Raw genomic sequence first — 17,838 nt, forward strand, 5'->3', positions numbered from 1 at the left:
CTTTACTACTTGGTTTAGCCGAGGCTCGGTATTCTATCTGTCATTCGCCATTCTGTTAATCTCGTGCTAATGAAACGAATACCTTTCGGAGTGATGTTGTGATGTGAAATAAAAAATGTAAAAAAAAGTGAAAATTAGTCACTCAGCGTGAAAAAAAACGAGAATCAGTAGCGTGCGATCGAGCACAGGTATGGAGCGGGGTTGAGGCTAGGAAACTCCATCAGCGCACGCAACCGGTGCTCTTCAGAGCGTCGCTCGGAGCAGTCCCTATTCAAGGATCAGATGTGGAAGCTAATCCGGTTGGTTCAACCTTTGCCAGACCGTTAAGACTTCCAGGATTCATTTCCGGTCACCTACACGAGGTAAGTATCAACACTCGACCACATGAAATCTAAAAAGGGTTCATTCAGACTTGTTTCACTCTGCCCGCTTTACAGAACCGTGCCTGTACCAGTGCCCGCTCCTTGTCCGGCTCATTTTCCTGTACCGGTACCACATCCAAACGCTGTGCCCCATCCGGCGGTTGAATCGGCGCCTGTCCCAACGCTTTCCATCACATCAAAAAACCCCATTTGATACGTAAATAAAATCACTAAAATAAAAATAAAATGTTTTTATATTTAGCCGAAATCTCGATTTGCTCTAACCGAAAATCTCGGTTAAACGTAAACGTCAAAACAAAATGACATTAACCGAGATGTCGGCAACAGAAATTTAACCGAGATCTCAGTTGTGCAGATCTCGGCAAAAATTAACCGAGATTCGGCAAAAATTTTTAAGAGTGTGGTAAAAATACCAGGTGGTGGAAAAGGGCTTTTGGGGGGTCACCATAGTTGAAGGACTTTACGTCATTTTAAAATCGTTAACCATTGATTTCTGCACACAAAGCATAGCAAATAGAACAGATTTCTTTGTTACTACGTGCATGTTTGTATGTCTATTGATTTTATTGAAAAAATGAGAAATAGTTACAAAAGATTTGATGATTTGTTTATGCAAGAAATTTAAAATCATGTGAGTAAGAGTTATAATCTCAGGCCGAAAAAACACGGACCGGAATTTCGCGGGCGCTGAATTCCGCTTGCTGAAAAATGTATGGGTATGACAGTTCGGGAAAGTTGCCGTTGACACTTTGCGTATGGATTTGACAGCAGGAGGAATTCCGCGGCCGCGAAATTCCGGTCCGTGTATTTTCGACCTCACGTAAATTGTCCATGTATCTCGTAGATACAGAGGAATGAATGTTAAAATAGGAAATATAATTAATTTCTTAGTTTTTATCCTCAAACGTGTTGAAAACACAATGAATAATACAATAAATTCACGAAATAATACGAAATAACACACTTTTATTTATGTTTTATTGTTAAATAAGATCTCACATATATTTCTACATATATTTTCAAAGTATATTTGATCGAAAAAATGTGGTAGATAAATTGTATTATCAAAATGAAGGACCTTACGTCATGTGACGTTTGAATCCTGGGGACCTTACGTCATGTGACGAATTGTCAAAATGCTCTAGATTCCACGACCTGAAATTTTTAATCCACCTTGATTTCACCACCTGATATTTTGAATCCACCTTGGGTATCAGATGAAGAAGTCGTGTTCGATTGGTGTTAGAGCACCCGATAACACTGCCCAAATACAGCGATGTTTGTCTGCTAGATCTGCGTTAAAATGCAGTGCGACGTTAGAACTAATTTCTGAAGCAAACCCCTTAAATATTTTAAATATACCCTAGCGTGGAGCGTGGATGTAGTGAAGAGGCAGCGCGAAATCGTAAATTTTTGTTTAGTGGCCACAATCCTTCAATCAACAGCAAAGCACGTGGTGGGATAAAAATGTCGAACAAAATTGTTAATATCGTCTGTCAGACTTCTAGCGAGAACCATCCGGTGATACGTAAGCAGCTTGAAGCCTTCCTATTTCTAGCAATGTCGCCTGCTTCATAGGAAATTTATTTTGCAGTGGAAAACTACGAAACTTATCTCGAGCCCCGGCAGCATGACATGAAGTGTTTGCTAGCGTATGACCCCACCATCTCGAAGGTGGACGACAAGGTCGGCAACATGTTGCTGGTATCTGGTGAGAAGAAGCTGTACATCGGGCAGATTCACGTTCCGACCGACGACGCACTTGAATCGGCGCCGGCCGACTTGCTGCGTACGTACGTGGCCCGACGCAACAAGGAAACGGGCAAAATGCGGCTATACGAGGTGCGAGCCACCACTCTGAAGCACATCAGTCTGGACCGACCGGCAGGTGACGGACAGACTACTGCCGAGTTGGACTTGCGACAGCTGCTACGACTGCAGAGCAAATTTAATGCCCGGCTGGGCCGTCGAAACCTCCTCCTGATGAACAAGCGAATGGACATGTCAGTGATGGAAGAGAAGCTGGAGCGAACAATCGCCGAGACGGTGCCGAAGGAGCCGTCTGCAACGGCGGCATCGTCCGAGGGTACTGTAACGGACCTGTCCTCACAGTCCGGCAACTCGATAGGCGATGTACTGCAGCGCGAGCTGCTAGCCAAATCAAAGCCGGACGCAAAATCGCTCCGAGATCTTTACGATGCCAAGCAGCTTATAGGGTTGGAAGTGTGGCAAAAACTTCTGGAACCGGCCCGGCAGCTGCTGCAGGTATCTGCCGAGGACTTGCAGATGGCTAATGCTTACCTCGAAAACAAGGTGAAGGCGGCAATGCAGTCGAGCGAACCGGCAGACCAAGCAAACTTAGCCACCGTCCGGATCTGTCTGTACATGGACGTGTTGGTCCGGCTGCTTGGCCCCAAGGCATATCAAATGGCATTTAAACAGGAGCACCTCTCGGTCTTTACCAATGTGCTCGACGAGCCGATCCGGCACAGCTTCCTGCAGTCCGTTCGGAGGGAGACGAGCACGCGCTTCCAGGTGACGAAGTACACTCACATTAAAGCGCTCATGTACTATCTGGCTCTTGCGTTTGCGATGGAGGGGCAAGAAGCGCTGGTTGTGGAAACGCTGCACAGATCGCTGGGTGTACCGCGAAGCCAGCTGTTAATGTACGGACGTGCTGTCGGTGCACGGTACAACGCAAAAAGTGATCAGTTTACACTTGGTACGAGACAACTGAGTGACAAGAGTGAGCAGCTGGCGGACATGTTAGCTGGACATAGACGGGGTGTCAAACGATCGCGTCAAAATTGATAGTTAAGCATAATGAAAAAGCATCCGAAGTATCAAGAGCAAGTAATGTAAAGTTGTTTTTCTTCTTCATACTTCGTAATCCATTCACTATATTCGTATGGATTATGTTTCGGATAAAACACTAATAATAATATTACGATTATTATCAATGTAAGCAGGTGTAATATGTTCGCCGAAGAAAGAATTTCAGTTTCAATAAGTGAAGGGTGATTGAAGTGAAAAAATATTGCAGGCTGTCCCCGAGATATGCAGCTAATGCGTGTAAATAGTGTTAAGTCAAGTAGCTTTTTAACCCTATCACTGGCAACCAAAAAAACATCAAATTCCAGGCAACCGGGCTACATGGGTAGCCAGCGACTTTGCAAGCTTATAACTTTTGAATGCGTAATCCAGTATTGATGCAATATTCTGATGAAAACTAAATAAACTAATGCAGTCTCTATAACTATGCATAGATTGGTTCAACTCGCTACCGTTTTTAAGTTATTGTTTTTCAAAGTTGATAGCATTTTTTTGAAAATAATTACAAAATGTAAAACATTTTTGTCAGTACTGTACAAAACTTTTACAGCAAAATGGCACCAAAAGTTTTGAGAACTGTATGTTACACGTCTTGTGTACATTTTTCAGAATTTTTCTATGAGCGATAAAAAAGATTATATCGAGCAGTCGTTAACTGTTTTGACGATCGTTTATTTTAACAGGAATAAACAACAAATGAACTCGGTTAAACCAAAATGAACTTTAAACGACTGTTTAAATGTGTGCATTTATTCGCGATGCCGGCTAATGTTTTATAACATATCGTAGTAAAATTAGAATTTTAAAAATCCTATCAATATTTTTTTCAATCATAAATATGTTCTAACTCCACCACCATAACTGGCCAGGCCGCATGTTTTAAGTGGAGGATTAGTTTTTTTTCTAAGTTTTACTAACATTTCTTTAAAGTTATATACATTTTTCAATTGTTTTGCTTGTTGTATAAAAATATATGTTGACGATCTATAAAACATGCTCATCATGTTTTATTAAAAACCGGCTCCGACCGGCTCCAGACAATTTCGGAACCTCCTCCACTCCAATCCAACGGAGCCGGCTCCGCACTCACGGCTCCGGAGCCGGTTTTTACAGATTGCACCAAAAAAATCATTTTCAATAAAGTTTCAATCGGGAAGATCCATAATTAGCTGAGTAAATAATGTAGAAAGGAATCTATAGGAATCTATCTATATAAAAATCGATAAGTTTTGTTCAACAATCACACTATCACATCGGGTGTTAGCGTAAAAAACGAAGCTACCTTCTCGCAAGTGTAGAAGCTATCATACAATGCCGTCTCTATTGAAACGTTAGTCCAAAGCCGTTGGTCCAGAGCCGTTGATTCACCGCCGGCTCCGGAGCCATTGATTCGCCGCCGGCTCCGGAGCTGTTCGTGTGGATCCGGCTCTGAAGCCGTGGGTGCAGAGCCGGCTTCAGAGCCATTGGTGCGCTCCAAAACACCCATCCCTATTCGTCAGTAACACTAGCCGGCATCGCGAATAAATGAACTCTTTTAAACAGTCGTTTAAAGTTCATTTTGGTTTAACCGAGTTCATTTGTTGTTCATTCCTGTTAAAATAAACGATCGCCAAAACAGTTAACGACTGCTTGATATAATCGTTTTTATCGCTCATAGAAAAATTCTGAAAAATGTACACAAGACGTGTAACATACAGTTCTCAAAACTTTTGGTGCCATTTTGCTGTAAAAGTTTTGTACAGTACTGACAAAAATGTTTTACATTTTGTAATTATTTTCGAAAAAAATGCTATCAACTTTGAAAAACAATAACTTAAAAACGGTAGCGAGTTGAACCAATCTATGCATAGTTATAGAGACTGCATTAGTTTATTTAGTTTTCATCAGAATATTGTATCAATACTGGATTACGCATTCAAAAGTTATAAGCTTGCAAAGTCGCTGGCTACCCATGTAGCCCGGTTGCCTGGAATTTGATGTTTTTTTGGTTGCCAGTGATAGGGTTAAAAAGCTACTTGACTTAACACTATTTACACGCATTAGCTGCATATCTCGGGGACAGCCTGCAATATTTTTTCACTTCAATCACCCTTCACTTATTGAAATTGAAATTCTTTCTTCGGCGAACATATTACACCTACTTAAATTGATAATGAAGTATCAATGACTAAAATCAATGACTCACATTGATTATGAAGTATGAAGAAGAAAAACAACTTTACATTACTTGCTCTTGATACTTCGGATGCTTTTTCATTATGCTTAACTATCAATTTTGACGCGATCGTTTAACACCCCGTCTATGTCCAGCTAACATGTCCGCCAGCTGCTCACTCTTGTCACTCAGTTGTCTCGTACCAAGTGTAAACTGATCACTTTTTGCGTTGTACCGTGCACCGACAGCACGTCCGTACATTAACAGCTGGCTTCGCGGTACACCCAGCGATCTGTGCAGCGTTTCCACAACCAGCGCTTCTTGCCCCTCCATCGCAAACGCAAGAGCCAGATAGTACATGAGCGCTTTAATGTGAGTGTACTTCGTCACCTGGAAGCGCGTGCTCGTCTCCTTCCGAACGGACTGTAGGAAGCTGTGCCGGATCGGCTCGTCGAGCACATTGGTAAAGACCGAGAGGTGCTCCTGTTTAAATGCCATTTGATATGCCTTGGGGCCAAGCAGCCGGACCAACACGTCCATGTACAGACAGATCCGGACGGTGGCTAAGTTTGCTTGGTCTGCCGGTTCGCTCGACTGCATTGCCGCCTTCACCTTGTTTTCGAGGTAAGCATTAGCCATCTGCAAGTCCTCGGCAGGTACACCGGTGGACAAAAATATAGGAAAAAAAATTTGTTGTGTGTTTTTTGCGTGCAATAGGTGTGTCATCGCCAACAGTTGTTGTTGTTAGTATGGTTTAGAGAGGCTTTGGCTCCTGCGGAGTTCGTTGGCCTCTTATCGCCAACAGATCGAGGCGTATGTTGTTGTCAGTATGGTTTAGAGAGGCTTTGGCTCCTGCGGAGTTCTTTCGCCTAACGTTCGAGGCGTACTGAATTTGCAATCGCTGTTTGTTTGCCTTTTATACTCGCATTTGTGGTGCGCTACTTATCTGAGTTTTGAGTAACGGCAGCGTTTTTCGGTAGTTTAAAAAGAGATCCAAACCGTGTTGCGCTTCATTCTTCATTCAGTGGTAAAGGTGAAAGTTTGCGATTTGAAAATTCCACAAGTTCATTATGGGTCGCGGAAAGCACTGCACTCCAGAGGAGCGGAAACATATTCAGGGTTTGTATCGTGAGAACGTGCCTATCAAAACCATCTGCAAGGCGTTCGGCCGTTCGCGGACGTTTGTGGACTACGCCATTCGTAGCGAGGTTACGGGTAAATCCACAGGTCGTCCGCGAAAAACAACGGCTGACGTTGACGCGCAGATGGTTGAGATAATCAGGGCGGACCCTTTCAAAACTTGCAATCGTATTAAGCAGGAGCTTAGATTGCAAGTTTCGGCGAAAACGGTGTCGCGCCGTTTACACGCCGGTGGGTTCTGTGCCCGGAAACCACGAAAGGTTCGTAAGCTAATGCCGCACCACGTAGAAGCGCGCATTCGGTTTGCCGAAGAGCATTTAGCTGCATCCATCTTTTGGTGGAGCAAAATAATTTTTTCGGATGAGTCCAGAATCAATCTGGATGGTTCGGACGGCACTAAATACGTCTGGCGCCTTCCTAAACAGGCGTATCATCCAAAAAATACTATAAAAACCCTAAAGCACAGAGGCGGCCACGTAATGGTGTGGGGTTGCTTCTCCTGGCACGGCCCGGGTCCTTTGTTCCGTATCAAAGGGACACTGAACTCGGAAGGGTATAGAAACATACTACGTCGTAAGATGTTGCCACACGCCCGACAAAAATTCGGAAACGAAGAGCATTACATCTTTCAGCACGATAACGACTCAAAGCATACATCGCGATTAGTTAAATGTTATTTGGCAAACGAGGATGTGCAAGTTCTACCGTGGCCTGCGTTGAGTCCAGACCTCAACCCGATTGAGAATCTGTGGTCAACTCTCAAGCGTCAGCTTAAGAACAAGCATGCACGTTCTGCCGATTCGCTATGGAGACGCTGCAAGGCTATGTGGAAACGCATAGACAGAAGCGAATGCCGTAACCTCATCGGCGATATGGCCCTACGCTGTGAGGAAGTGATAGCGAATAACGATCAACACATTGACCGTTACAATATGTTTCCGCTCTGTGGAACACCGCAACACCACCTCCCAACAACCATTTAAACAGTCCTTTTCAGGGCTACCAAATATTTCCGACAAGAACTATGTTTTTTGGTCACAGAAAAAAGTTCCTATTTTTATGTCCACCAGTGTATCTAGTGCACCATGGTTGTGAATTTGTAAATATTCGTTTAGGTACGAATTGTTCAATGATGTTTGACACTATTGAAGTTAAGAATTCAGAAGCAGCATAAAGCAAGCGTTGAGGGACACTGATTGGACTAGACTTCAAAACATGGAATTAGAAGCTAACAAAATCAGCTCTGGCAAAATTATAAGCAGATACAGCACCAGGCAAGACTATGCCGGAATTATCGTCTGAACTAGTGTGGGAGTTCTGCAGCGTGATTTCCAGTGGTGGATGGTGGTTATCAACCGGAACAATCGCGACAAGGGGGACAGTGACTGAGTGCATAGGCACGCTATTTTCAAGCTCATTTGAGACGAACACAAGATCCAATTGCCTTCTTAGATCATTTACTATCCCACTAATTTGTTTTAAGCAATGATAATTTATCAAATCTAAAAAGCGATTTTGACCAGGTACAGATGACGCGGGTTCATAGTGCCTATCGATAGCACGCCAGGCGATCATTGATTGGTTGAAGTCACCCAACAGACACATCGTATCGTTGTCGTTCATAGAAGCACTCACACTATCAAGAGCCTCGTCGAAAGCAGTCATAATTGTACTAAGATCAGGAGGGATGTAACTTACAGCAACAAAGATTTTACTTGAAGGCAGCAGGATTTTAACCCAGCAGGGTTCAATACACGTTATATTGGTGTGTGTTGTATCATCAAGCCATGTTTCTGTGAGAACAATAACATCGTGATCAAGCTCACTAGAAGCAAGGTAAACATCCTCAAGTTTAGTGCGTAGTCCATGAACGTTTTGGTAATATATGGTAAGGTCATTATTATGCCTGTTTAGTGTTTGGCCATTGTTTACAATAGTGGTCTCTGCGTGCGTCGATACAGTTGAATGTGGAACGAAAAGAAATGGTAGTTGAGTAGAGCACTGAGTCGCGGAATATTTCACACCACAACATTCATTAGGTTGTTTAATTATAGTACCGGGTAGATCAAAGTTGTGTTCAGGCATTCTGGAGGTTGTTCGTCCGTGATTGGCATATCGGTAACAGGTGTGTAATTTGTTTGTTAACGGTGGTTCGGGAATGTTGGTCAATTCCTTGTTGACTGATCTATTGTAGTGCTGTTTGTTGCTATTGTTGCTATTGTTCAATCTTGTTTGATCTTCTGGTGTTTGTGTTTTGGTTACATTAGAAAATAGCCTTTTCGCATGGATCACTCGCCTCATTTTAGAAGGCTGGCTACTAAGCGGTGTTGCTGAGTGAGCTTGATTAACAAGAGTAAAACCGGAGCGAATCTCTTTTATGAGTGGTTCAAGTGCTGTTTTAAAGCAATCAGAAGCAGCCATTAATGCCGTTTGCAAGCCCATTTGTACTGCCGCATCTCTGATAAACTTTGATCTAGGATTTGCAAAAACGTTGTTGCACCCAATGCAGCACCAGTGGAGCTGTTTTTGTTCGGCAATCCTCGTGAGAAGATCTTCTGACAAGTTCGAGCAGCGATTGTGAAACGGTGAATTGCATAGAGCGCAACAGATGAGAGCGTGAGTAATTTCAGTAGCACAAGTAGCATCTTGCCACGCATACCACTACATCGAGTGCTCACCATTCTGCGATTCCTGCTACGCACTCAACGACCACGATTCCAGTTGCGGCCTCTAAGCTCACCCATCAAGCTGTTGGTGAGAATCCTTCTAAACGTCGATTGTTGGATCGCTCTCCCGACCCATCGCATACCAATACCGTTACACGCGCTATGCTTTCATCGGGTACAGGGTTGTCCTGCAATAATATTACGACCGTTCCTGAACGCCCACTCCGTACTTGGGTCTTTATCTCCCGTATTGCTCCTGATACTCCGATTGAAGCGATCCGTGAAATGGCCTGTTCTAACATAGGGACAGACGACATCTTGGTATATAGCCTTGTACGACGCGACCGGGATCTTTCTACGCTCTCCTACGTATCTTTTAAAATTGGTGTACCGGATTCGCACCGGGCTATTGCTTTGGCTGCTTCAACCTGGCCTCGCGGGATCTCTTTTAAGGAGTTCATCGACCTTAATCCCCGCTCCGTCAATGTTTGGCGACCCACTACTGCAGCATCCCTTGCACCTTCTGCGCCTATTACTCGTGAATCGGATCATCCTTCATCGCCATCTTCTATCAACCACACGACACAACTGCGAAACGCTGATTTCACTATTTCGCCAGATCATGGCCCTATGAGCTTGCCTTATACGCAGTACTTTCAGCAAGCGTAAACCGGCTGATCCGGCTGAAGATTCTCATGAACTACCGACTTTACCCGAATTGATGGAAGCTAACCCTGCATCTAATACACATAATCCGTCCGACTCTCTTTCGCCGTTAATAACTTGCAGCGAGAGCACTCCCGGCGCATCTCGCTCTCTCATCCCTTCGATCGATCAACTAAACATCTACTATCAAAACGTATGAGGATTGCGCACAAAACTAGACGAGTTACGCCTCTCTGTCTATCTGAACTTGATATGGATGTTGTTTGGTACGGAACCCTACGTTGTGTTTTGTATTTTTTTTTTTTTTGAAGATGTTCTTAATAAAGAATCGGTGGCTCTGAAAAGAGCCGATGGTGTGCTTTTTCGTGGTACCAAGCTGGGTGGTTTGCTTGGAGTTCTGTGCCACTTGTGTGTGCCAAGGAGTTGCTGGTGAGATGAGCGAAGCGTGTTGCTTGCCGAGGATTTGAAATGACAAGAGTGAGAATTTGGCTTTTGCCGCTTTATTTATAATGCATTTTTTTTAATGGTGTGCGTGATGACGAAACGATCGATGACCCGTCGAACAATTTGTAGCGATCCGCGAAAGTAGTGATGTGCTACAATCGGGACAATAGTAGTGATGTGCTACAATCGGGAACGAACATACCGGCCACCTTTTGGGAATAATTCCCAAAACTTAGTCCTCGTTGTGGCACTCTAAGGCACATATCTTGGAGACTGGTCTTTTCATGATTCCAGAAGCGGTCCGAAGGGTAGCTACTCGTGCCACAGCATCAGGTCCTAAATGCAATGATACAATGCGTGCCAAAGGCCACTTCAATGGAGGTAGTTGATCGTCTTTCATGATTACCAAGTCGCCTATGGAAAGTTTATGTTGTTTACGGCTGATGTTACGTTGATTATGCAATGATGTTAAATACTCCTTGGTCCATCTAAGCCAAAAGTTTTGAGATAACTTCTGTATCAATTGATAGTGGGATAGTCGGTTAGTTGGTATATGCTGTAAATCGGATTCAGGCAATGCCTGGGGATCTCTGAGTAATAAAAAGTGTGCTGGTGTTAAAGGTGATAAATCATTTGGATCTTGTGAAAGTGGTAATAGTGGTCTTGAATTCATACATCCTTCAATTTTTGTTAATAGAGTACACATGGATTCGTATGAAATTTGAGCTGTGCCAAGCTGCCGAACTAGATGAGTTTTTGCTACCTTAACTGCGGCTTCCCAAAGTCCACCGAAATTAGGAGCGCGTGGTGGTATTAGATGCCACTGAATGTTTTCGTTAGACAAGTGATTAGTTATTTTATTATTATCTTTATGAAGGAATTGATAAATTTCATGTAATGCATTCTTTGCACCAATAAAATTGGTACCATTATCTGAGTATATGTTTTTCGGTTTTCCTCGTCGTGATACGAATCGATCCAAGGCCATCAAAAAAGTGGTGGTACTCAAGTCACCCGCGAGTTCTAAATGTACAGCCTTGGTGCTCATACAAACAAATACGCATACATATGCCTTTGGAGATGCAGCCTTGCGATGAGATGGACGCAAATAAAGTGGACCACAATAATCCACACCAACGCAGGAGAAAACTTCATTTATTGTTACACGTGATATTGGTAATTGACCAATAGGTTGGATTATTGGGGTGGGATTAGCTCTTACACAATTAAAACAAGTTCGAGTTACACTTCTAACGGCTCTCATGCCGTTCAATGGCCATATTTCTTCACGAATAGATGATAATGTCATGCTCACTCCGCCGTGCATTGTTTTCAGATGATGATCCATGATTAGAAGGCGAGTGAAAGGATGGAAAGCTGGCATGAGGATGGGATGCTTAGCATCGTGGCTCAGATCAGAATGGCGCAACCGGCCACCAACGCGTATTAATCCATCGTTGCCAATAAATGGATTAAGAAGTCGAATAGAAGAAACCTTAGCTAACCCTTCATTTCTTTTTAAGGCTTGTAGTTCAACAGAAAATTCAGTAGCTTGTACCATTTTGCATAGGGCTCGTTTAGCATGTTGTATCTCCTTTACCAGTAGAACATTTAGCGATATTCTTTTATTTGATTTGCGAGTGTTGTTGATGAATCGCAAACAGAAACCAATAATACGAAGTAATGGTTGTAGTGTAGAAAAACGTTGAAATATTGGATTTATTTCAGTCACTTGAGTTGTTAGGACAGATACCTTTCGTTCGTCCTCTACGGTGATGTTGTTATCCGGGGTTTGCAAGGGCCAAGAGTCTTTGGGTTCACGAAGCCAGGAGGGACCATGCCGCCATAGATCACTACTGAGGAATTCATTCACCGCCACTCCTCTAGATATCATATCAGCTGGGTTTTCCTTGCCAGAAACATGTTGCCATTGGAAGCCATGAGTTAGTTCTTGTATTTCAGCTACTCGATTAGCTACGAAAGTTTTCCATGTTCTAGGAGTAGCTTTTAGCCAACCAAGAGTAACAGTAGAGTCAGACCACAAATAGCATGTGTCAAGTGGAATATCTAATGCATGTTGTACCTTTTTGAATAGTCTAGCTCCAAGTAATGCAGCAGATAATTCCAATCGTGGAATGGTTAAAGGTTTCAATGGAGCAACTCGCGATTTTGATGTTAGTAAATTTACGCGTGCGGAACCGTGTTTGTCTTCTGTGCGTACATACACACACGCACCGTAAGCACTTTCAGAAGCGTCGGAAAAACAATGGATTTCAATTTGTTCATAGTGTGGTTGAAAAGCAAAACGGTCAATTCGAAAGTTAGTAAGTGTAGGGATTTGCTCGAGAAATTCTGCCCATGAATTTTGTAATGATGGGGAAATTGTTGAATCCCAATCCAAGTTCAATAGCCACAATTGTTGCATTAGTATTTTAGCTCGTATAGTTATAGGGGTAATCAATCCAAGTGGATCATATAGTTGTGCTATGGTTGATAGAACCTTTCGTTTGGTATAAGGGCTCTTGATTATATTAATGTTTATGTTGATACGAAATTTGTCTGACATAGGCTCCCAGCATATGCCCAAGGTTTTGATACTTTCATCTGGATCAAAATTGACGGAAGAATGGGTGGCAATAAGTTCAGGTGGTAGGTCAGCTAATACTGCTGGAGCGTTGGAACACCATTTGCGAAGGAGAAAGCCACCCTTCTGTAGCAAAGCATTCAGCTGATTGCGTAGTTCAATTGTTTCTGGGATGTTATTTGCTCCTGCTAGCAAATCATCTACGTATACGTTTTCTTTAATCACGGAACGAGCTTTGAGATACGTATCACCTTCGTCATTGGCAAGTTGAATTAGAGTACGCGTTGCTAAGAAGGCTGAAGGAGCTAGGCCGTAGGTTACGGTTCCTAACTCATAAGTTCGAATGGGCTGAGAGTTGTCAAATCTCCACAAAATTCTCTGTAGGTGTCGATCAGTTGGATTCATAGTAACCTGCCGATACATCTTTTCGATGTCAGCTATGAGTGCTATTTCATATTTTCGAAATCTGATAATTAATGTCAATAATTCTTCCTGTACCACCGGCCCAACTAGTAAGACATCATTCAGTGATTTACCGGTACTGGTTTTGGCAGAGCCGTCAAACACAACTCTGACCTTGGTGGTAGAGCTAGAATCCTTCAGCACAGGATGGTGGGGAAGATAAAATGCTCCTGAACAATCTTCCCGTTCTCTTGGGACTAGAGTCATGTGCCCCAACGTTATATATTCATGTATAAACTTGTGATATTGAGCCTTGAGATGCGTATCGCTTTCTAATCGTTTTTCAAGTAGTTGAAATCTGCGCATAGCTGTGTTTTTAGAATCACCAAGCATTTGATTGATATCAGGATGTTTTGGCATTTCAACTATATATCGACCATTGTGGTCGCGGGAGACTGTATCTTTGAAATGGTTTTCGCATTCTCTTTCGTTGAGACTATAACTTGAATTGTGAAGTTCGTCTATCTTCCAAAATCGTTCTATTTGTTCTTCAATGGTGGGATGCATGGTTACTACGTGACATGTAACTTCGTTTTGATTTTTGGATGGAATGTTGCCGGTCATAATCCATCCAAACACAGTTTCAACAAGTTGGTTGTTGTTTGGTAATTTTGTCTTCCTGGACCTAGCAATGAATAAAAATGTCCTGCCCCAATGATCATGTCAATGCGCCCTGGTGTGCTGAAGTGAGGATCAGCAAGTTGATATGAAGCAGGTACATTCCAAAAATGAGCTGGTACTGGTGTAATTGGTGTGTCACTAGCAACCTTTTTCAAAACTAGAAAGTTCATTGTTGTTGCGAAATTATTTATTCGCGATTGTACTTCCGCTTGTATTTGATACCTTGCGCTTGTTTTTGTACCATCAACTCCGACAATGGAAACATTAACATTTTTTCGAGTTAAATGTAACTGCTGACACAATCTTTCACTAATTGCGTTTGGCTGTGAACCATTGTCCAATAAGGCTCGTGCAAAATGTTTTTGGCCATATTTGTCGACCACTTGTAGCAGTACAGTTGCGAGAAGCACGTTTTGGGGACTGTGCTCAGAACTGATTGTATGCAAAGTTGCCATGATATTTGATTCAGATGTGGTGCCTTCTGATTCAGGGTTATTATTTGTTTGCGTTTCATAGTGTAAAATAGAATGATGCTTCCTTTTACAAATTCGGCAAGAGTACTTAGAAGGGCATTGTTGAAAGAAATGTCCACTTCTCAAGCAATTGATACAGAGTTTGTTTTGTGATACAAACGCTTGACGCGCCTTACATGGCATAGCGATGAAGGATTGACACTGATGCAACGTGTGACCATCTTTTTTGCATGCAGGACAAGTGTGTGTGTTGTCCTGTTTCACACTAATTGTGTTAGTGCTCATTTTCTTGGAAAATTTATGGTTAGGTATACCCATTTTCGAATGAGATGTGGTTGGGCGGTTGCCTGTCTGCAACGCTAATGCTTCAATTGTTTGAGCTCTTTTCAACAAGAAGTTTGTCATATTTGGATGAGTTGGCTGGATGTCTTGGGAATTGTGTTCTTCCCATGCTTGTAATGTTGCTTTATCCAATTTGGTAGCAAGAAGTTCCACAAAAATTGTGCTGTTGTCAGGAATGCTCTCCTCTAATTGTTTTAAGATATCGATGTGTAGCTGAAATTGGTTAGCCAATTGTCGCAAGTCTGGGGCGTGACTATTGGTTAGCTTTGGAAGCTCGAACAATGCACGTGTGTGCATTTTACGAAGATGTACTTTATTGGAATATCGATTCAAAAGAGCTTTCCAAGCCACCTGATAGTTTTCTGCTGTTATAGGAATTGGTTGTATTATTCCGGCAGCTTCCCTTTTGAGGGACGCACGCAAGTAATGAAATTTTTGGATGTTGGAAATTTCTTCAGAATTATGAACAAGTGAAACAAAGGTGTCATAAAAGGATAGCCACTCTGTGAGCTCACCACAAAATTCAGGTAATGAAATGATAGGTAGTTTAACACTTACGTTTGCTGGGCGGGTAACCTCTTCTTTTACCTGATCTGCTGTTTCCGGAATGTAGCTTGTTAACGCGGCCTTTGTTTCGAAGTAAAGCTCCTCTGCTTGTGACAATAACGCTTCGTTTTCGCTGGTAGCATTCTCGGAATCGTCCCATTCCTCGCAGTCTTCCTGCACCATTTGGAAACATTCCCAAATTTTCGACAACCGATCAAGTCGGTCGGGTATTTGCTGTTGTTGTTGAGGAGTATAGTCTTTTGCAAACTGCGCAAGCCGCTGCATAGACACAATGAGGCTTTGCCGTTTGGCTTGCCGTGACTTAAGCTTGTCTGCTTTTGTCATTTTTAATGTTCACTGAGCAAACACGGTTGCTTGAGAGAAAAAAAATCACTTTACTTTGTTAGTACAACGCGCACTGCACGGTTAGTAAGAATTGTTGAAAACACAGGCTTTGATGCGAAGTTTCGTAGAATTGTATGCGATGCAAATGGCATGCACTAAACAATGTGCCTTGAACACCCAGGTTGTGAGGCACCCTTTGTACTCGGAGGAGGTACACAAAATTTTGCGAAATGCACAGACAATTATTGATTGTCTTGCGAAGAATATGCGCCGCGAGATAGCGCACCAAGGATAATGCGCATGGATCACACGAATTGTGAAGCGCCTTTTGTACACTGAGTGGTACACGATTATTCGCGAGCACACACACACACTGTGTGTCGCTTGTGAAGCGCTACGTACCGCGAATGAGTTTGAGAATGACGCGCACAGAACACACGCTTTGTGGTACGCGTTTTGTACACTGAGTGGTACACAATTATTCGCGAGCGCACACATACACACTATGTGTCGCTTTGAGAAGCGCTACGCGCCGCGAATGAGTTTGAGAATGACGCGCACAGAACACACACTTTGTGGTACGCGTTTTGTACACTGAGTGGTACACAATTATTCGCGAGCACACACATACACACTATGTGTCGCTTTGAGAAGCGCTACGCGCCGCGAATGAGTTTGAGAATGACGCGCACAGAACACACGCTTTGTGGTACGCGTTTTGTACCCTGGATGGTACACAATTATTCGCGAACGCACACATACACACTATGTGCCGTTTGTGAAACGCTACGTGCCGCGAATAAACTTAAACGACCGCGAATGAAACAAACCAGTGTACAACTTTACACTTGGAACACACACGGTGGCCACAGAACGCACACAATTCTTTAGGATATCTAATCCTGGTTTGTCGGCACCAAAATGTTTGGTACGGAACCCTACGTTGTGTTTTGTATTTTTTTTTTTTTTTGAAGATGTTCTTAATAAAGAATCGGTGGCTCTGAAAAGAGCCGATGGTGTGCTTTTTCGTGGTACCAAGCTGGGTGGTTTGCTTGGAGTTCTGTGCCACTTGTGTGTGCCAAGGAGTTGCTGGTGAGATGAGCGAAGCGTGTTGCTTGCCGAGGATTTGAAATGACAAGAGTGAGAATTTGGCTTTTGCCGCTTTATTTATAATGCATTTTTTTTAATGGTGTGCGTGATGACGAAACGATCGATGACCCGTCGAACAATTTGTAGCGATCCGCGAAAGTAGTGATGTGCTACAATCGGGACAATAGTAGTGATGTGCTACAATCGGGAACGAACAGATGTTTTGGTGTTAACTGAAACATGGCTCGATGGCTCAATTTCGTCCTCTCTTATCTCGGAGGATGCGTATGTCATCTATCGCTGCGACCGAAATTCTCTCAGCAGTAACCGTTGCCGTGGTGGTGGTGTACTCATTGCCTGCTCTTCCGTGCTGAACACGTCAACTTTATCACTGCCGTTCGACTCGCTGGAGTCTGTTTCGACAATTGTTAAGCTTCAAAACCTTGCAATCTATATCGGCGCCGTTTACATTCCACCCGATCTGCGTTCTTCCGAAGAAGTCCTTGACAATTTGCATGAGAGTGTTAGTTTCGTTGCTGGCAAACTTAAATCAAATGATCTTATGGTGTTACTTGGTGATTTTAATTCACCATCACTCTCCTGGCAACCGTTTGCATCGTGGGTTAATCACTTCATTCCTACTGGTGTATCTCGTGAAAATGTTTCTCTGCTTGATGGAATGTCGGTAAACGGTTTGCTGCAATTATCTGGCATAAAAAATATACGCGGTAGTCATTTGGACCTCCTATTTGCCAATGCTATGCCTTCTTGGAGCGCTGCTCCCCCGTCATAGCTTCACCTGTTCCACTCGTCGCGCTAGACAATCATCATCCTGCTCATGAGACAAGTGTGCTCCTTACGCACTCTCGCCCTGCATCCTCTCAACGAATACCTACGGCTCGTATGTTCAATTTTAGGAAACTGGACTACCAAAAGCTTCATCATATTTTAGCCGGTACCGATTGGTCCTTTACTGATGCTGACTGTGACATAAATCAAGCTGTAGCAGCATTTTCTAATGTAATCACTTCCGCCTTCCCTTCCTGCTGTCCTCTCCTATCCTGTCTACCGATCCCGTCTTCGCTCCTTT

At 43.1% G+C, this 17,838-nt stretch overlaps 1 protein-coding gene across 1 annotated transcript; it reads left to right on the plus strand.

The window, feature by feature from the left end:
* Nucleotides 1–1,574: 1,574 nt before the first annotated feature.
* Nucleotides 1,575–3,659, plus strand: LOC120906151. Its single transcript, XM_040317640.1, has 2 exons — nucleotides 1,575–1,911; nucleotides 1,978–3,659. The coding sequence occupies exons 1-2, from the start codon at nucleotides 1,851–1,853 to the stop codon at nucleotides 3,192–3,194; spliced, it is 1,278 nt and encodes a 425-aa protein (XP_040173574.1). The 5' UTR covers nucleotides 1,575–1,850; the 3' UTR covers nucleotides 3,195–3,659.
* The last annotated feature ends 14,179 nt before the right edge of the window (nucleotides 3,660–17,838 follow it).

Source organism: Anopheles arabiensis, chromosome X, assembly GCF_016920715.1.
Source record: "Anopheles arabiensis isolate DONGOLA chromosome X, AaraD3, whole genome shotgun sequence".
Taxonomy (NCBI): Eukaryota; Metazoa; Arthropoda; class Insecta; order Diptera; family Culicidae; genus Anopheles; species Anopheles arabiensis.

Coding starts and splice junctions, on each gene's coding strand:
- LOC120906151 (XM_040317640.1), top strand. CDS start 1,851: ATGTCGAACAAAATTGTTAATATCGTCTGTCAGACTTCTAGCGAGAAC. Junction 1,912..1,977: donor CGAGAACCATCCGGTGATAC/GTAAGCAGCTTG, acceptor TTTATTTTGCAG/TGGAAAACTACGAAACTTAT.